This window comes from Pseudophryne corroboree, chromosome 6 (assembly GCF_028390025.1).
Source record: "Pseudophryne corroboree isolate aPseCor3 chromosome 6, aPseCor3.hap2, whole genome shotgun sequence".
NCBI classification, from domain to species: domain Eukaryota; kingdom Metazoa; phylum Chordata; class Amphibia; order Anura; family Myobatrachidae; genus Pseudophryne; species Pseudophryne corroboree.
This window is the reverse complement of record NC_086449.1, coordinates 34,524,441-34,545,937: the sequence shown is the minus strand read 5'-3', so window position 1 is coordinate 34,545,937 and position 21,497 is coordinate 34,524,441. Positions and strand designations below refer to the sequence as shown.

General features: G+C 47.1%; 2 protein-coding genes across 2 annotated transcripts in view; one reads left to right on the top strand and one right to left on the bottom strand.

The window, feature by feature from the left end:
• Positions 1 to 16,534, bottom strand: part of LOC134934192 (uncharacterized) — a 110,131-nt gene extending 93,597 nt beyond the window's left edge. The window contains exon 1 of the mRNA XM_063929682.1: positions 16,483 to 16,534. Coding sequence (XP_063785752.1) covers positions 16,483 to 16,534 — 52 coding nt within the window. The remainder of the gene's footprint in view (positions 1 to 16,482) is intronic.
• LOC134935986 (zinc finger protein 850-like) overlaps positions 1 to 21,497 on the top strand; it is a 52,502-nt gene that overhangs the window by 16,680 nt on the left and 14,325 nt on the right. The gene's annotated exons all lie outside the window — the stretch shown is intronic.

Below are 21,497 nucleotides of genomic sequence, written 5' to 3'. Positions count from 1 at the left end.
GTGGGAGAGGAGCAGGAGCAAATGAATGTGGTGTCCCCGCCAACAGCGCCGACACCTGATTGGATGGATATGTGGAAGGTTTTGAATGATAATGTTAATTCCTTGCATAAAAGATTTGACAGGGCTGAGACATTGGGACAGTCAGGGTCTCAACCCGTGCCTGAACCTATGTTGCAGGGACCGTCAGGGTCCCAAAAACATCCACTATCCCATATTGTTGACACAGATTCTGACTCCAGTGTCGACTACGATGATGCAAAGTTCCAGCCAAAATTGGCTAAGTCTCTTCGATATATGATTATAGCAATAAAAGACGTTTTGCACATCACGGAGGAAACCCCTGTCCCTGACAAGAGGGTGTATATGTATAAGGGAAAGAAGCCTGAGGTAACCTTTCCCCCCTCACACAAACTGAATGAGTTATGTGAAAAGGCTTGGGAATCTCCAGATAAAAAACTGCAGATTTCCAAACGGATTCTTATGGCGTATCCTCTCCCGCCAACGGACAGGTTACGATGGGAATCCTCCCCTAGGGTGGACAAAGCTTTAACACGCTTATCCAAGAAGGTAGCCCTGCCGTCACAGGATACGGCTACCCTCAGAGATGCTGCTGATCGCATGCAGGAGGTTACCCTGAAGTCCATTTATACGCATTCGGGTACATTACTAAGACCGGCAATCGCGTCGGCCTGGGTGTGTAGTTCTGTAGCAGCATGGACGGATACCTTATCTGAGGAGATTGATACCCTAGAAAGGGTACTGTATTATTGACCCTGGGGCATATTAAAGACACTGTCCTATATATGCGAGATGCTCAAAGAGACATTAGTCGTTTGGGTTCTAGAATAAACGCTATGTCGATTTCGGCCAGAAGGGTCCTGTGGACTTGGCAATGGACAGGTGATGCCGACTCAAAAAGGCATATGGAGGTTTTACATTACAGGGGTGAGGAATTGTTCGGGGAGGGTCTCTTGGACCTGGTCTCGACAGCTACAGCTGGCAAGCCTGGAAGGGGGGGATTTTATGGTGTCTCTGGACATAAAGGATGCATACCTTCATGTCCCCATTTATCCACCTCATCAGGCGTACCTGAGATTTGCTGTACAGGATTGTCATTACCAATTTCAGACGTTGCCGTTTGGTCTCTCCACGGCACCGAGAATATTCACCAAGGTAATGGGGGAAATGATGGTGCTCCTGCGGAAGCAAGGTGTCACAATTATCCCGTACTTGGACGATCTCCTCATAAAAGCGAGATCAAGAGAACAGTTGCTGAACAGCGTATCACTTTCACTGGAAGTGTTACGGCAACACGGCTGGATTCTCAATATTCCAAAGTCGCAGTTGGTTCCTACGACTCGTCTGCCTTTCTTGGGCATGATTCTGGACACAGACCAGAAAAGGGTTTATCTCCCGATAGAAAAAGCCCAGGAACTCATGACCCTGGTCAGGAACCTATTGAAACCAAAACAGGTGTCGGTGCATCACTGCACTCGAGTCCTGGGAAAGATGGTGGGGTCATACGAAGCCATTCCCTTCGGCAGGTTCCATGCGAGGACTTTCCAATGGGACTTACCGGACAAGTGGTCCGGGTCACATCTTCAGATGCATCGGTTAATCACCCTGTCCCCCAGGGCCGGGGTGTCACTGCTATGGTGGCTGCAGAGTTCTCACCTTCTCGAAGGCCGAGGGTTCGGCATTCAGGACTGGGTCCTGGTGACCACGGACGCAAGCCTCCGAGGTTGGGGAACAGTCACACAGGGAAGAAATTTCCAAGGTCTGTGGTCAAGTCAAGAGACTTGCCTTCACATCAACATCCTGGAACTAAGGGCCATATACAACGCCCTGTGTCAAGCGGAGACCTTGCTTCGCGAGCAACCGGTTCTGATCCAGTCAGACAACGTCACCGCAGTGGCTCACGTAAACCGCCAAGGAGCAGAGTGGCGATGGCGGAAGCCACCAGAATTCTTCGCTGGGCGGAGAATCATGTAAGCGCACTGTCAGCCGTGTTCATTTCGGGAGTGGACAACTGGGAAGCAGACTTCCTCAGCAGACACGACCTCCACCCGGGAGAGTGGGGACTTCATCACGAAGTCTTCGCACAGATTACAAGTCGGTGGGAACTGCCACAGGTGGACATGATGGCATCCCGCCTCAACAAAAAGCTACAGAGGTATTGCGCCAGGTCAAGAGACCCGCAGGCAGTAGCTGTAGACGCCCTGGTGACACTGTGGGTGTTCCAGTTGGTCTATGTATTTCCTCCTCTTCCTCTCCTACCCAAGGTGCTGAGGATAGTAAGAAAAAGAGGAGTGAGAACAATCCTCATTGTTCCAGATTGGCCACGAAGGACTTGGTATCCAGATCTGCAAGAAATGCTCACAGAAGAACCGTGGCCTCTTCCTCTAAGACAGGACCTGTTGCAACAGGGGCCCTGTCTATTCCAAGACTTACCGCGGCTGCGTTTGACGGCATGGCGGTTGAATGCCAGATCCTAGCAGAGAAAGGCATTCCAGATGAGGTCATTCCTACGCTGATAAAGGCTAGGAAGGACGTGACAGCTAAACATTATCACCGTATATGGCGAAAATATGTTTCTTGGTGTGAGGCCAGGAATGCGCCTACGGAAGAATTCCAACTGGGCCATTTTCTTCACTTCCTACAGTTCGGAGTGAATTTGGGCCTAAAATTAGGCTCCATTAAGGTCCAGATTTCGGCCCTATCCATTTTCTTTCAAAAGGAGTTGGCTTCTCTACCAGAAGTCCAGACATTTGTAAAAGGAGTACTACATATTCAGCCTCCTTTTGTGCCTCCGGTGGCACCCTGGGATCTGAACGTGGTGTTAAGTTTCGTAAAGTCACACTGGTGTGAACCACTTAAAACGGTGGAGTTAGAATATCTCACGTGGAAGGTGGTCATGTTGTTAGCCTTAGCTGCAGCTAGGCGTGTGTCAGAATTAGCGGCTTTGTCACATAAAAGCCCCTATCTGCTTTTCCATATGGATAGAGTGGAATTGCGGACCCGTCCACAATTTCTGCCAAAAGTGGTGTCATCTTTTCATATGAATCAACCTATTGTGGTGCCTGTGGCTACTCGTGACTTGGAGGATTCCGAGTTACTTGATGTGATCAGGGCTTTGAAAATGTATGTGGCCAGAACGGCTAGAGTCAGGAAAACAGAGTCACTGTTTGTCCTGTATGCATCCAACAAGATTGGTGCTCCTGCTTCAAAGCAAACTATTGCTCGCTGGATCTGTAACACGATTCAGCAGACTCATTCTACGGCTGGATTGCCGTAACCTAAATCTGTTAAGGTCCATTCCCCTAGGAAGGTGGGCTCTTCTTGGGCGGCTGCCCGAGGGGTCTCGGCATTACTGCTATGCCGAGCGGCTACTTGGTCAGGTTCAAACACTTTTGAAAAGTTCTACAAGTGCATATGCCCTGGCTGAGGAGGACCTCTTGTTTGCTCAATCGGTGCTGCAGAGTTATCCGCACTCTCCCGCCCGTTTGGGAGCTTTGGTATAATCCCCATGGTCCTTACGGAGTCCCCAGCATCCACTAGGACGTTAGAGAAAATAAGATTTTACTTACCGGTAAATCTATTTCTCGTAGTCCATAGTGGATGCTGGGCGCCCGTCCCTAGTGCGGACTTCTTTTGCAATGCTTGTATATAGTTATTGCTTCAATAAGGGTTAAGTTTTGTTGCATCGGGCATGACCTGATGCTCTGTTAATTATCATACTGTTAACTGGGTTGTTATCACGTGTTATACGGTGTGATTGGTGTGACTGGTATGTATCTTGCCCTGGATTACCAAAATCCTTTCCTTGTACTGTCAGGTCTTCTGGGCACAGTTTCTCTAACTGCGGTTTGGAGGAGAGTCATAGAGGGTGGAGCCAGTGCACACCAGGAACTGAATTCTTTCTTAAAGTGCCCATGTCTCCTGCGGAGCCTGTCTATCCCCATGGTCCTTACGGAGTCCCCAGCATCCACTACGGACTACGAGAAATAGATTTACAGGTAAGTAAAATCTTATTTTTTGGTTCCCCTACTGAGATAGTGACACATATACATATATATTATTTTCTATATATAATATATCTATATATACACATAATATATATGTCATTATCTCAGTAGGGGACCCAAAAATGTGGGATTTTGGATAAGGGTTACTCAACCTGTATCTTCGCAGGAAGATCCCCACCCATGTAATCAGGATTGCACTGTTGTAGCACAGATTCTGGCTAGGGAACCAGAATGGTTAGCCTCTCTTAGGGGGGCTATTTCTCAGATTTCTGACCATGTTGCTAGGACTGAAATTGCCACTCTGGCATTACAGTCCCCTATGGTTGTTTGGCCCGGTCCTGTTTCCTCAGGGTCCCCTGCGGTACATTCTCATAAACGTGATCTTGCCCACATTATGCAGGATGACACGGATACCGATTCTGACACTGCACCGGCCTAATTAAATATGTGAAAAATGATAATATTTAGGCCAAAATTGGACAATGTTACTAGGTATAAATTATTCCGATCTGTCCCTATGGCGGTGCACCCAGAGTCAAAAAGAAGGTATATACAACGAAGGAAGAGAAAGTATGACTCTTGTTTGGGCGCACTCTTATTGTACCTTAGTATCTACTAATGAGTAATGTGTCTAAGATATGATATAGTCTCTATTTCTACTCATCAGATAAATGGGAACTCCGCAAAAACAAAGCTTAACAGTAAAGTTGGAGCATGAGTGAATATTGACATGCCAACAAAGAGGATCAATTCCTGAAAAAAATGGAATGTTCAGATCTCAATTATATTTAAATAAATGCATATAGGAAGATGGCTACATGCCATGCTGCTTCCGTCTGCCAAAGATCTGTACAAACTGTTTGTATTGATAAAGCCCTAAAGAGGGTTGATTTCGTGAGAGGGAGAACCCACAGACTGAAATCTGACCCTAATGGTTTGCCCCTGTCTTGGATTAAATGCAGAGAGTAAGACAGTGGTGGGATCTAATTGTTAGAAATAGTAGGGATAAGTGTAAGTGGTGATCCTAATGTTAGTGTTATCCCACAGGGAATGTGGTCTTCCTACTTCACTGGGTATGCCCTAGCGGTTGCCCGTCTAGGTACTGACCTAGGCCACCTCCGTTTGGCTTCCAAGATCGGACGAGATTGGACATGAGCGTAGGGGTACGGTCGTAGGAGGACTTACCCTGTGCCACTGAGAGTACACCGACAAAGGAGGGATTGTTTCCTCCTGGGAGAGGGATAATGAAGAAAATTGAGAAGAAGAGGAGTAGTAATAGATCTTGTAAGCGTGAATCTGCTGTCCTCGTTAGACGGAGGAGACATGTCTCCTGAGGGGACACGCTCCCCAGAATCGTGGATGACAGTTCACGGAAGGAAGAAAAAAATGGGAAAAAGCAATGAAAAAGAGTAACAGTTGATAATAGGTCCACTAAAATGTGGGGTCCCTATTGGTCTCTTTAAGAATCAAATATAGTACTGGATGTAATATTGGCTTTGTATACATTTGTTCGTACTATTCTCGATTTTCTGATAAATATTATGAGGTTAATAATAGCCCAACATTTCTGTGCTGTAAATGAAATCTAACAGAAAGAATGTGGTAATTAAAGACCTCCTGAGGACGTGTAAGCACAGTACCTCCGGTGGACCTGATGAGAGACCACACACCACCGCCTGTCCTCACTGCATTTAGTGAGTGATTATCAGGTTATATGATACATATCGCATAGGAGCGCCAGTAGTAATAATCATAGTAATTCTTTTTTGGAAACGGTAAACAATTAACTGGAGCATAGGGAACCTATTCAGTTGTACCAAATTAAATATTCAAAACCACATATAGTTGTCAGACAAGCGTGATGTACACAGGACTATGTAGAAAAAAACACAGTTTGAAATATCTAAAGCAGACTAAAACGCGGGACCACCCTCCACCTGTCCCTACTGATTGAAGGAGCGATTGTGCCAGGATATAATACCCCTAAAGGCGTCAGCAGTAGCTATAGTCAGAAAAAACTCACTACATTAGTGAATGTTAAAGCTGGAGCGTCAAACTAGTTCAATAATACAGGTAAGTATTAAATATCACCCATGAAGTCTTCAGGTAGGTGAGGTGCCCGCAAGGAAAACGCGTTTCACCCGGTCACGGGCTTGTTCACTTCCATTGAGAGCAGCTGCTGTGTGCGGAGTTCCTGGGTATTTAAAGACCCCTCCATTTGCTAGCAACCAATGATTGTGGCTGGGGGCGGGATCTAGGTAAATGAGCCTGCTTAGCCGCGTCGCGCTGGGCGGGCTCTACTGTTGATAAGGGATAAATAGCGGGGGGTTACTAGGTGGGCGGACAGTATACTTCCTGTTTCCGCCCATAGACTAGGTGTGCCGCGTGAGAGCGGACCTCTGTGAGCGGCATCACATATGCGATCTCAGGGCGGAGGTAATACTGTGAACTTCCACCCTTGGATGATGTTCCTGTGTTGCCTGGATACAATAGGTAGCATATAGGCGTACGCGGTGCGGCGTGTAGGATATGAGGGCCTTAAAGTTTTTGGTTTGGAGCAAATCCACTTAGGAATTAGAGGTGGTGACATCACCAGAGAACTACTAAAAAAAGAAAGTGAATGGATTTTTAGGTTGGGAGGTCTGAGACCTAATGGCCTCAACGAGAATATCAATTTCAGTGTTTTTTTTTTTTTTTTTAAAACCTTTCAAAAACAACATCCAAATAATCGCTATGTTTGAAATTGCAGTCTGACTCTGATACTGAATTACCAGAGTAAGATGAGGGAGATTTAGAGGTGGACAAGAATAATCCTGTTTCTGGGAGTTGAGGCCCTGATTTATGCTTTGTGAGGTCCTCAACATTCCAGATAAGGAAGCAAAATAAGCAGAGGAATAGTTTTTTTAATGCGAAACCAAGGTCCTCTGCAACATTCCCTGTTTAAAAAAATTGAATTCCCTTTCTAAAGAAGCATGGATAAATCCTGACAAAAAATGTATTACTCCTAAACTGGTACTAAATTTGTTTCCCTTCCCTACTGAGGATAGGAAAGTCTGGGAAAACCCACCAACGGTGGATACTTCTGTGTCCAGGCTGTCACGTAAAATTGTACTACCTGTACCTGGGGCTATCTCTCTCAAAGACCCAGCTGACCGCAAAATTGAGACTACACTCAAATCAATTTATACTGCAGCGGGCATAGCCCAACGCCCTACCATAGCTTGCGGCTGAATTTCAAGAGCCATGGGTTTTATGCTCTACCTCAGGATGAGATCATTACACTATTGCACCATATACAAGATGCTGCAAATTTTGTGAGTGAGACTGTTGAGGAACTAAGTCATTAATGGCCATACCACTGCTGTGGCGGTATTGGCTCGCAGAACCCTGTGTCTGCGACAATGATCAGCAGAGACTGATTCCAAGAAAGGTGGGGAGAATTTTCCTTTTACAGGAGATGCCTTGTTTGGGGAAGAACTGAACAAAGGATATCTCAGGCGACAGCAGGTAAATCTACATATCTGCCGTCTGCGGCCCCTCCTGCTAGACGTCCCTACACTGGGCCCTCTCTGCAGTCCTTTCGTGTGGCCAGATAGAGAGGCAGAGCCAGAGCTGCCTCCAATTTTTGCTAGAGGAACTCGCGGTAAGTCCCTTAAAAGCGGTGTCCAGGGAACAGCTGCTGCACAGCATCGACTTGACTACTAGTCTGCTTACGGATCATGGATGGATCCTAAATTTCCAGAAATTGCACCTGGAACAGTACCCGAGTTCTATCCAGGCCCACTCCACAAGGTCGGTGGATTTTTCCTGGGCGGCTGCCCGGGGTGTATCGGCCTTACAGTTGTGCCGTGCAGCTACTTGGTCTGGTTCAAACACGTTCGTAAAGTTCTATAGGTTCGACACCTTGGCCAAAGATGACCTTCAATTTGGTCAGACGGTTTTGCAGGGGTCACAGCACTCTCCCACCCGTTCTGGGAGCTTTGGGACTTCCCCGTGGTACTAATGTACTTCCCCAGTATCCACTGGGACATTAGAGAAAATAGGAATTTAATACCTACCGGTAATTCCTTTTCTTGTAGTCCATAGTGGATACTGGGCGCCCACCTCAGTGCTTAGTTTCCTGCTTACCTGGTTGTAAGTGATCTTGTTTGGGTCTGCTGTTGCTTCAATGTTCCATGTTTGGTTAGCGTTGCTATCCTTATAGTTAGCATTGCTTTCCTTTGTTCTGGTTAGCTCTGCTATCTTTGTTATTGTGTGTTGGTTCATTACCTCACCGTTTTGTATTTATAGCCTTCTCTCAAAGTATGTTTGTCTCCTCTGGCACAGTTTTCCTATTCTTAGTCTGTAGGAGGGGCATAGAGGGGAGCAGTCAGCACACACTATTTATTTCTTAAAGTGCCAGGCTCCAGTGGACCCGATCTATACCCCATGGTAACTATATTTCCCAGCATCCACTACTAAGTACGAGAGAAGGAATTACCAATAGGTATTAAATTCCTATATTTTGTTTTTTTTTAAGAAGTTATGGTGTCATGCCAGTGAGTCACAGCATAATAAAAAAGTTTTTTTTTATTTTTTTTTAAATCATTTGTTTTAAACCAGCCAACCCTGCTTCTTAATAATATTTGCAACTGTAGCCAGAGTACATCAAGCTGCTTGGGGATTTTCTTACAGCCTTTAACTTTAATGTGCTGGTCTTTAATGTCCTTTCTGATCTCCTCTGACAAGTCTCTCCTTTGCTTTCTCTGGTCCTTGTTCAGTGTGGTACACACAATGATACCAAACAGAAGAGTGATTTGTTTTTTTTACATTTAAATAGGCTGAATAACTGGTTAGAAGAATGAAGACGTGTGATGCTAATTCAAGAAAGCAATTCATTTGAAGTATCACTATACTCTAATTATTTTTTTTCATTTCTAACAAATCTGCCCAGGCCACTTTAGAAAATCTTTGGAGATTAAGCAATGAATTATCTATTTACACAGTTTTGTTGCTTTATTCTGTGACATAGCAAAGGCATGCAGATATATGCAGTGCATCCGGAAACTTTTTTTCCACATTTTGTTATATTACAGCCTTATTCCAAAGTGGAATAAATTATTTTTTTCCCTCAAAATTCTACACACAATACCGCATAATGATAAAGTTAAGAAAGTTTTGAGATTTTTGCTAATTTATTAAGAATTTAAAAAACTAAGAAATCACATGTACATAAGTATTCACAGCCTTTGCCATGAAGCTCAAAATTGAGCTCAGGTGCATCCTGTTTCCACTGATCGTCCTTGAGATGTTCCTACGGCTTAATTGGAGTCCACCTGTGGTAAATTCAGTTGATTGGACATGATTTGGAAATATACACACCTGTCTATATATGGTCTCACACTTGACAGTGCATGTCTGAGCACAAACCAAGCATGAAGTCAAAGGAATTGTCTGTAGACCTCCGAGTCAGGATTGTCTTGAGGCACATATCTGGGTAAGGGTACAGAAAAATATCTGCTGTTTTTGAAGGTCCCAATGAGCACAGTGGCCTCCATCATCCGTAAATGGAAAAAGTTCGAAACCACCAGGACTCTTCCTAGAGCTGGCCGGCCGTCTAAACTGAGCGATCGGGGGGTCACTCTGTCAGAGCTACAACATTCCTCTGTGGAGAGAGGAGAACCTTCCAGAAGGACAACCCTCTCTGCAGCAATCCACCAATCAGGCCAGTATGGTAGAGTGGCCAGACGGAAGCCACTTCTTAGTAAAAAAGCACATGGCAGCCCACCTGAAGTTTGCCAAAATGCACCTGAAGGATTCTCAGACCATTAGAAACAAAATTCTCTGGTCTTATGAGGCAAAGATTGAACTCTTTGGCATGAATGCCAGGCGTCGTGTTTGGAGGAAACCAGGCACCGCTCATCACCAGGCCGATACCATCCCTACAGTGAAGCATGGTGATGGCGGCATCATGCAATGTTTTTCAGCAGCAGGAACTGGAAGACTTGTCAGGCTAGAGGGAAAGATGAATGCAGCATTGTACAGAGACGTCCTTGATAAAAAACCTGCTCCAGAGTGCTCTTGACCTCAGACTGGGACGACGGTTCATCTTTCAGCTGGACAACGACCCTAAGCACACAGCCAAGATATCAAAGGAGTGGCTTCAGGACAACTCTGTGAATGTCCTTGAGTGGCCCAGCCAGAGCCCAGATTTAAACGGAAGAAACTGCCCAAAGATAGGTGTGCCAAGTTTGTGGCATCATATTCAAAAAGACTTGAGGCTGTTATTGCTGCCAAAGGTGCATCAACAAAGTATTGAGCAAAGGCTGTGAATACTTATGTACATGTGATTTCTTAATTTTTTATTTTTAATAAATTTGCAAAAATCTCCAAAAAACTTTATTCACGTTGTCAATATGGGGTAATGGGGGTACTTCAGTGTTGATTGCAGCACAAAAATTTGTTAGCAGTTAGGCAAAACCACGTGCACTGCAGGTAGGGCAGATGTAACATGTGCAGAGAGAGTTAGATTTGGGTGGGTTATTTTGTTTCTGTGCAGGGTAAAAACTGGCTACTTTATTTTTACACTGCAATTTAGATTTCAGTTTGAACGCACCCCACCGAAATCTAACTCTCTCTGCATATGTTACAGTATATCTGCCACCCCTGCAGTGCACATGGTTTCTCTGACGTCCTAGTGGATGCTGGGGACTCCGTAAGGACCACGGGGAATAGCGGCTCCGCAGGAGACTGGGCACAATTAAGAAAGCTTTAGTACTACCTGGTGTGCACTGGCTCCTCCCACTATGACCCTCCTCCAGACCTCAGTTAGAATCTTGTGCCCGGCCGAGCTGGATGCACACTAGGGGCTCTCCTGAGCTCCTAGAAAGAAAGTTTTTGTTAGGTTTTTTATTTTACAGTGAGACCTGCTGGCAACAGGCTCACTGCAGCGAGGGACTAAGGGGAGAAGAAGCGAACCTACCTAACTGGTGGTAGCTTGGGCTTCTTAGGCTACTGGACACCATTAGCTCCAGAGGGATCGACCGCAGGACCCGACCTTGGTGTTCGTTCCCGGAGCCGCGCCGCCGTCCCCCTTACAGAGCCAGAAGCATGAAGATGGTCCAGGAAAGCGGCGGCAGAAGACTTCAGTCTTCACCAAGGTAGCGCACAGCACTGCAGCTGTGCGCCATTGCTCCTCTTGTACACCTCACACTGCGGTCACTGATGGGTGCAGGGTGCTGGGGGGGGGGGGCGCCCTGAGGGCAATGATTACACGCCTTGGCTGGCAAAATATACACCATATATAGCCCCATGGGCTATAGAGGTGTAGATTAATACCCCTGCCAGAGTTTTAAAAACGCGGGAGAAGTCCGCCGAAAAAGGGGCGGGGCTTCTTCCCTCAGCACACTGGCGCCATTTCTCCCTCACAGCTCCGCTGGAAGGAAGCTCCCTGACTCTCCCCTGCAGTCTACAGCTACAGAAGGGTAAAAGAGAGGGGGGGCACTCAATTTAGGCACAGTATATTTAGGTATATATATAGCAGCTATAAGGGGATATAATTCAGTTAGTCCCTGTATTATATAGCGCTCTGGTGTGTGCTGGCATACTCTCTGTCTCTCCAAAGGGCTTTGTGGGGTCCTGTCCTCTCTCAGAGCACTCCCTGTGTGTGTGGTGTGTCGGTACGGCTGTGTCGACATGTTTGATGAGGAGACTTATGTGGAGGCGGAGCAGATGCCTATAAATGTGATGTCACCCCCTGAGGGGCGGACACCTGAGTGGATGGACTTATGGAAGGAATTACGTGAAAGTGTCGACTCCTTACATAAAATATTTGACGACATGCCAAATGCGGGACAGCCGGCTTCTCAGCTCGTGCCTGCCCAGGCGTCTCAAAGGCCATCAGGGGCTCTAAAACGCCCGCTACCTCAGATGGCAAACACAGATGTCGATACGGATACCAGTGTCGACGACGAAGAGACGAATATAATGTCCAATAGGGCCACTCGTTACATGATTGAGGCAATGAAAAATGTTTTACACATTTCTGATATTACCCCAGGTACCACAAAAAAGGGTATTATGTTTGGGGAGAAAAAACTACCAGTGGTTTTTCCCCCTTCTGAAAAATTGAATGAAGTGTGTGAAGTAGCGTGGGCTTCCCCCGATAAAAAATTAGTAATTTCTAAAAGGTTACTAATGGCGTACCCTTTCCCGCCAGAGGATAGGGCACGTTGGGAGACACCCCCTAGGGTGGATAAAGCGCTCACACGCTTGTCAAAGAAGGTGGCACTACAGTCTCCGGATACGGCCGCCCTAAAGGAGCCTGCTGATAGAAAGCAGGAGGCTTTCCTGAAGTCTGTATATACACACTCAGGCATTATACCGAGACCAGCTATTGCTTCAGCATGGATGTGCAGTGCTGCAGCTGCGTGGTCGGATTCCCTGTCGGAAAATATTGACACTCTAGACAGGGACACTATTGCTAACCATAGAGCATATAAAAGACGCAGTCTTCTACATGAGAGATGCACAGAGGGATATTTGCCGGCTGGCATCTAAAATAAGTGCACTGTCCATTTCTGCCAGGAGAGGCTTGTGGACTCGGCAGTGGACAGGGGATGCAGATTCTAAAAGGCACATGGAAGTTTTGCCTTATAAGGGTGAGGAGTTATTCGGGGATGATCTCTCAGACCTGGTTTCCACAGCGACAGCTGGGAAATCAGCATTTTTGCCCCATGTTCCCTCACAGCCTAAGAAAGCACCGTATTATCAGGTACAGTCCTTTCGGCCCCAGAAAAGCAGGCGGGGAAGAGGCGGGTCCTTTCTGCCCAGAGGTAGAGGGAAAAAGCTGCAACAAACAGCCGGTTCCCAGGAGCAAAAGTCCTCCCCCCGCTTCCTCCAAGTCCGCCGCATGACGGTGGGGCTCCACAGGGGGAGCCAGGGACGGTGGGGGCCCGTCTCAAAATTTTCAGCGATCAGTGGGCTCGCTCACAGGTGGATCCCTGGATCTTTCAAGTAGTATCTCAGGGGTACAAGCTGGAATTCGAGGCATCTCCCCCCCGCCGTTTCCTGAAATCTGCCTTGCCGACAACTCCCTCAGGCAGGGAGGCTGTGCTAGCGGCAATTCACAAGCTGTATTCCCAGCAGGTGATAGTCAAGGTGCCCCTACTTCAACAAGGACGGGGTTACTATTCCACAATGTTTGTGGTACCGAAACCGCACGGTTCGGTGAGACCCATTTTAAATTTGAAATCCTTGAACACATATATAAAAAAAATTCAAGTTCAAGATGGAATCGCTCAGGGCGGTTATTGCAAGCCTGGACGAGGTGGATTACATGGTATCCCTGGACATCAAGGATGCTTACCTGCATGTCCCCATTTACCATCCTCACCAGGAGTACCTCAGATTTGTGGTACAGGATTGTCATTACCAATTCCAGACGCTGCCGTTTGGCCTGTCCACGGCACCGAGGGTATTTACCAAGGTAATGGCCGAAATGATGATACTCCTTCGAAAAAAGGGAGTTTTAATTATCCCATACTTGGACGATCTCCTGATAAAGGCGAGGTCCAAGAAGCAGTTGCTAGTCGGGGTAGCACTATCTCGGGAAGTGCTACAACAGCACGGTTGGATACTAAACATTCCAAAGTCACAGCTGGTTCCTACGACGCGTCTACTGTTCCTGGGGATGGTTATGGACACAGACCAGAAAAAAGTGTTTCTCCCGGAGGAGAAAGCCACGGAGCTGTCCTCTCTAGTCAGAGGCCTCCTGAAACTAAAACAGGTTTCGGTGCATCACTGCACGCGAGTCCTGGGAAAAATGGTAGCTTCCTACGAAGCAATTCCATTCGGCAGGTTCCATGCAAGAACTTTTCAGTGGGACCTGTTGGACAAGTGGTCCGGATCGCATCTTCAGATGCATCGATTGATAACCCTGTCTCCAAGGACCAGGGTGTCTCTGCTGTGGTGGCTGCAGAGTGCTCATCTTCTAGAGGGCCGCAGATTCTGCATACAGGATTGGGTCCTGATGACCACGGATGCCAGCCTTCGAGGCTGGGGGGCAGTCACACAGGGAAGAAACTCGAGACTTCCCTACACATAAATATTCTGGAACTGAGGGCCATTTACAATGCCCTAAGTCAAGCAAGATCCCTGCTTCAAAACCAGCCGGTACTGATTCAGTCAGACAACATCACGGCTGTCGCCCCTGTAAACCGACAGGGCGGCACAAGAAGCAGGATGGCGATGGCAGAAGCCACGAAGATTCGCCGATGGGCGGAAAATCACGTGTTAGCACTGTCCGCAGTGTTCGTTCCGGGTGTGGACAACTGGGAAGCAGACTTCCTCAGCAGGCACTACCTCCACCCGGGAGAGTGGGGACTTCATCCAGAAGTCTTCCAAATGCTGGTAAACCATTGGGAAAGGCCACAGATGGACATGATGGCGTCCCGCCTCAACAAAAAGCTAAAAAAATATTGCGCCAGGTCGAGGGACCCTCAGGCGATAGCTGTGGACGCTCTAGTGACACCGTGGGTGTACCAGTCGGTTTATGTGTTCCCTCCTCTACCTCTCATACCAAAGGTACTGAGAATAATAAGAAGGCGAGGAGTAAGGACGATTCTCGTGGTTCCGGATTGGCCAAGGAGAGCTTGGTATCCAGAACTTCAAGAAATACTATCAGAGGACCCTTGGCCTCTGCCGTTAAGACAGGATCTGCTACAGCAGGGGCCCTGTCTGTTCCAAGACTTACCGCGGCTGCGTTTGACGGCATGGTGGTTGAACACCGGATCCTGAAGGAAAAGGGCATTCCGGAGGAAGTCATTCCTACGCTGATTAAAGCTAGGAAAGAAGAAACCGCAAACCATTATCACCGCATATGGCGAAAATATGTTGCGTGGTGTGAGGCCAGGAAGGCCCCCACAGAGGAATTTCAGCTGGGTCGATTTCTGCACTTCCTACAGTCAGTAGTGACTATGGGCCTAAAATTGGGTTCCATAAAGGTCCAGATTTCGGCTCTGTCGATTTTCTTCCAGAAAGAACTGGCTTCACTGCCTGAAGTTCAGACTTTTGTAAAGGGAGTGCTGCATATTCAGCCCCCTTTTGTGCCTCCTGTGGCACCTTGGGATCTCAACGTGGTGTTGAATTTTCTAAAATCACATTGGTTTGAACCACTTAAAACCGTGGAATTAAAATATCTCACGTGGAAGGTGGTCATGATGTTGGCCTTGGCGTCAGCCAGGCGTGTGTCAGAATTGGCGTCGTTGTCGTGTAAAAACCCTTATCTGATTTTCCATATGGATAGGGCAGAATTGAGGACTCGTCCCCAGTTTCTCCCTAAGGTGGTGTTAGCTTTTCATTTGAACCAACCTATTGTGGTGCCTGCGGCTACTAAGGACTTGGAGGATTCCAAGTTGCTGGACGTAGTCAGGGCCCTGAAAATTTATGTTTCCAGGACGGCTAGAGTCAGGAAAACTGACTCGCTGTTTATCCTGTATGCACCCAACAAGCTGGGTGCACCTGCTTCTAAGCAGACTATTGCTCGCTGGATTTGTAGCACAATTCAGCTGGCGCATTCTGCGGCTGGACTGCCGCATCCTAAATCTGTAAAAGCCCATTCCACAAGGAAGGTGGGCTCTTCTTGGGCGGCTGCCCGAGGGGTCTCTGCTTTACAACTTTGTCGAGCTGCTACTTGGTCAGGGGCAAACACGTTTGCTAAATTCTACAAATTTGATACCCTGGCTGAGGAGGACCTTGAGTTCTCTCATTCGGTGCTGCAGAGTCATCCGCACTCTCCCGCCCGTTCGGGAGCTTTGGTATAATCCCCATGGTCCTTACGGAGTCCCCAGCATCCACTAGGACGTCAGAGAAAATAAGATTTTACTCACCGGTAAATCTATTTCTCGTAGTCCGTAGTGGATGCTGGGCGCCCGTCCCAAGTGCGGATTGTCTGCAATACTTGTACATAGTTATTGTTAACTGAAGGGTTATTGTTGAGCCATCTGTTGAGAGGCTCAGTTGTATTTCATACTGTTAACTGGGTATATTATCACGAGTTATACGGTTTGATTGGTGTGGCTGGTATGAGTCTTACCCGGGATTCAAAATCCTTCCTTATTGTGTCAGCTCTTCCGGGCACAGTATCCTAACTGAGGTCTGGAGGAGGGTCATAGTGGCAGGAGCCAGTGCACACCAGGTAGTACTAAAGCTTTCTTAATTGTGCCCAGTCTCCTGCGGAGCCGCTATTCCCCATGGTCCTTACGGAGTCCCCAGCATCCACTACGGACTACGAGAAATAGATTTACCGGTGAGTAAAATCTTATTTTTGCCCAACTGCTAACAAATTTGCTGCTGCGATCAACTCTGTATTAGGCCAATTGTGTGTACAATTTTGAGGGAAAAAATGAATGTATTCCATTTTGGAATAAGGCTGTAACATAATAAAATGTGGAAAAAGTGAAGCGCTGTGAATACTTACAGATGTAGCCAGGCTCATCGTTGTCGCGATACGTACGCACGTGCGTATGCATCTCGGCAATGACTAGCTGCGCCTATTTGCTCCCATGATTATGCAGTGCAATGCGCATAAATGCCATTTCGAATATGCAAACGCCGGTAATCTAGTCATGGTTGCGACTGCGTGCAGCCACAATGAGAGTGGCTACATCTGTATATATTCCCTAAGAAGGGAGATTGAATTCAAATTTATTGCTGTTAACCACACTACACAAACACAAAATGGGTCTTCTTCACGCAAATGATGCAAATAGGACACACAAACAGACTCTGCTGATTAAAATGATATGTGGCATGCCTATATTCTGTGCGCAACCACGGCTGTATCTGCATATGCAATGCTATGCTACAGTGTTTTCCTACATTTCCTGCATTTTGTATGCAGATACAGCCGTGGTTGCGCACAGAATATAGGCATGCCGCATATCATTTTAATCAGCAGAGTCTGTGTATTCCTCTGGAGCTCCAGAGAGTTTTTTCTTCAAAACCTTTTTATTTAGTTTGTTATTTTTAGGTAGTACTAGTTGTCAACCAGTCTACCTGCGTCGTGGGACTTAGGGAGGGGACTGAACCAACCTCCCTATGGTTAATGGTTTGTAATCCCCGCTGACAGGACACTAAGCTCCTGAGGCGCTGTTTCATATACCACACTGTGTGTGCACACGCCAGCAGCATGCCTCCACCCCCTAACAGATGCTGAAGTAGATGCGGTGAGTGATCACACCGGGGTCCCTGGTGACATGGCAGCATTAAGGGAGCAGCGGTCATGAGCTGCGGTGCCCGCCACAAACCCCAAACTGGCACTACATAAGGGGGTTATGAAACTTCCTTTTTACACGGTAAAGCTTACCAGCTTCACCCTTAGCAAGAGTTACCTTGCAAGACGCCATTCAAAAACTACTCCTAACGGGGGTTGCAGTCCCAGTGCCTCCTCCGTTGCACAACAAGGGTTTTGACTCCAATCTATTTGTTGTATGAAACCAGACGGTTCGGGGCGGCCCATCTTGAATCGGAAAAAAAATCTTAACCCATATCTACGTAAGATGGAATCCCTGTGGGAGGTGGTCTCTGGTCTGCAGGAGGGGGAATTCCTAGTATCCCTGGATGTCAAGGATGCTTACTTACACATTCCCATATGACCACCTCGTCAGGCTAACCTCTGGTTCGCTGTACGGGACTACCACTTCCAAATTCAGGCCTTACCCTTTGGTCTCTCCACAGCTCCAAGGGTAGTCACAAAAGTCAAGGCAGAGATGATGCTGCAATTACGCATAATGGGAGTCAACATATTCCCCTACTTGGACAATCTCCTGATAAAGGTGATGTCCAAGGAAAGTCTGCTACACAGCATCGACCTGACAACTCGCCTGCTTACGGATCATGGGTGGATCCTAAATTTACGGAAGTCTCACCTGGAACCATCACAACGAATTTAGTTCCTGGGAATGATACTGGACACAGTGTCTCAGATGGTGTTCCTTCCAATGGGCAAGGCCTTGACTATCCACGCTATGGTCCGCTCTGTGCTCAGACCCCGAAAAATCTCAGTTCATCTTTGCATTCGATTACTGGGCAAGATGGTAGCCTCATACAAGGCAATCCAGTACGGCAGGTTTCATGCCCGTCTGTTCCAGCTGGATCTGCTGGACAAAGGGTTGGGGTCTCACCTACACATGCACCAGAGTGTAACTCTATCACCAAAAGCATGGATTTCACTATTATGGTGGCTACAAGTCCCTCACCTTGTGGAGGGTCGGAGTTTCAGTACCCAGTCATGGATACTACTGATTACAGATGCCAGCTTCCGAGGTTGGGGGGCTGTGACCAGGGGGCCCAGTTCTGGGGGAAATGGTCGAGTCAAGAATCTGCTTTCCCAATAAATATACTGGAACTCAAGGCAATTTACAATGCTCTTTTACGGGCCTCCTCTCTTCTCTGGAATCATGCTATCCAGGTGCTGTCGGACAATGCCACGGCGGTGGCATACATAGACCGACAGGGAGGAACAAGAAGCAGAGCCGCAATGATAGAGGTGTCAAAGATTCTCCTCTGGGCAGAGGCCAATGCAAGGGCCATCACAGCCATATTCATTCCAGGCGTGGACATTTGGGAAGCGGACTTCCTCAGCTGGCAGGACCTCCATCCATGAGAATGAGGCCTTCACCCTCAGGTGTTTCAAAAACTGGTTCACCGGTGGGGCTGTCCACAGATAGACCTGATGGCTTCTCGGCTCAACAAGAAGGTCCGTTGTTACTGTTCCAGAACAAGGGATCCGCAGGCTGTAGCAGTGGACGCTCTGACGGGGCCATGGCCTTACCAGTTTGTATACCTGTTTCTTTCAATCCCTCTCATTCCCAGAGTTCTAAAACGTCTGAAAAGGGAAAGCGCTCAGGCAATTCTGATTGCTCCGGAGTTTCCTCGGCGGGCCTGGTATGCAGACCTCCTGACCATGTCTCTGAAGGAACCCTGGCCTCTGCTGCTTCTCATGGACCTTCTTCAGCAAGGACCATTCGTCTATCCATACTTACAGCGGCTACGTTTAACAGCTTGGAAGTTGATGGGGAGATTCTAGCCAGAAAAGGTCTCACCTCCAAGGTTGCTTCCACTATGGTCCTGGTCCGGAGGGCGATTACGTAAAAGCATTACCACCGTATCTGGGAGAAATATGTTTATTGGTGTGAGGGTAGAAAATATTCTCCTGCGGAGTTTCAACTTGGTTGTTTTCTACTCTTCCTGCAAGCAGGTGTGGATATGGGCCTACGCTTAGGTTCCATCAAAGTCCAGATATCTTCTCTCTCAATCTTCTTCCAGAAACAACTTGCAGTATTGCCAGAAGTACAGACATTCCTGAAGGGTGTTCTTCATATTCAACCACCCGTCATACCTCCCACGGCTCTGTGGAATCTCAGTGTTGTCTTGACTTTTCTCCAGTCTGACTGTTGTGAACCCTTGCACAGGATGAACTTGAAATATCTAACTTGGAAGACTGTCATGTTGCTGGCGTTAGCATCTGCAAGACGAGTGTCAGAATTGGGGGCCTTATCCTGTAAGAACCAGTTTTTTATATTTCATGAAGATAGGGTGGAGCTCAGGACTTTTTGCCGAAAATTGTCTGCTTTTCACGTGAATCAGCCAATATTGGTTCCGGGGCTGGCTGACACATCAATTGCTCCAAAGTCCTTTGACGTGGTGGAGGCTTTGATAATTTACATGCAAAAGACAGCTCGTCACTGGAATTCTGACCGCTTTTGTCCTTTATGACGCTACCAAAGTTGGTCGTCCTGCTTCAAAGCAGCTCATTGCTCGTTGGCTCAGGTTGACCATTCAACAAGCCTATATTTTGGCAGCAGCTGCCAAGTTCTATCCAGGCCCACTCCACAAGGTCGGTGGGTTTTTCCTGGGTGGCTGTCCGGGGTGTATCGGCCTTACAGTTGTGCCGTGCAGCTCCTTGGTCTGATTCGAAACACATTCGTAAAGTTCTATAAGTTCGACACCTTGGCCACAGATGACCTTCAGTTTGGTCAGGCGGTTTTGCAGGGGTCTCAGCACACTCACACCCGTTCTGTGAGCTTTGGGACTTCCCCATGGTACTAATGTACTTACCCAGTATCCACTAGGACGTTAGAGAAAATAGGAATTTAATACCTACCGCTAATTCCCTTTCTCGTAGTCCGTAGAGGATACTGGGTGCCCGCCTCAGTGCTTCGTATTCCTGCTTACATGGTTGTAAGTGTTCTTGGTTGGGTCTGCTGTTGCAGTCCCTGTTCCATGTTGGGTTAGCTTTGCTATACTTCGTTATAGTTAGCGTTGCTATTCTCTGTTCTGGTTAGCCCTGCTATCCTTTATTATGGTTGTGTGTTGGTTCGTTGCCTCACCGCTGTTTATGTATCTATCCTCTCAAGGTATGTCCGTCTCCCGGGGCACAGTTTCCTAGACTGAGTCTGCTAGGAGGGGCATAGAGGGGAGGAGCCAGCACACACTGATTTCTTAAAGTACCAGGCTGCAATGGACCCAATCTATGCCCAATGGTACGAATGTACTTTTCCAGTATCCACTACGGACTACGAGAAAAGGAATTACCGGTAGATATTAAATTCCTATTTTTTTTTCTTCATGTTTCTGACATGTTCGTGTATTCTGTATTTCAGATTTCTATTTGTTTTGCCCACATATTTCTGGCCACGTGAGCAAATAAAATAGGGGCAAGGAATTTTCACACATTTCATTGTCGCATTTATTAGAGCCTATACTTTTGTTACTATCCTTCCCAATAGTGTCTGGTTCTTTCAACATACTGGGAGCTGAAATATCTCTCATTCTTTGCTTTATTAAAATGATAGGTTAAATATCAGTAAGGACAGTGCGATCCATTTTAAGGGAACCCCAGTGATTATAAAGGGCTTCATTCAGTAAGGATTGCAAAATTTGCGAATTGCAATCTGGACGATTATCGAACAACTGCGCATACACAGCGTTCGCATTGTGTACGCATGGGTAAAAATAGCAACAGAAAATGTGTACACATCGCAATGCAGCCGCTGTTTGACTGACAGGAACCCGGTGTTTCTTGGCGGAAATCTGACGTTTTCTGGGTGTACGTGAAAAAGCGCAGGCATGCCCGTGCGTTTATAAGGAGGGCCTCTGACGTCAGCGATGACCACTACCAGCCTCTTGTGTCACCAGAATTGTGGATGACCTTACCTGGCGCAGACTGGAAAAATCTTCGATGTTCCGGTAGTTGTGTATGGTTCTGCAAACAGCGGCATATTGTGATGCAGTCGCAATTTCTGCAATGGGCTTTTTTTTTAATCAATTTCTGGGCGGCAACTATTTGATCGCGGCAACTGCTTTTTAGCAGGACTTGAAATCCTTACTGAATATGGTCCTTAATGTTTATTAGACGGGGCTTCATTAAACAATATTTTGGGGTAGCCCCCGTCCCTGAACCTTCCTGCATACAAGTAAACAGTTGCTGTT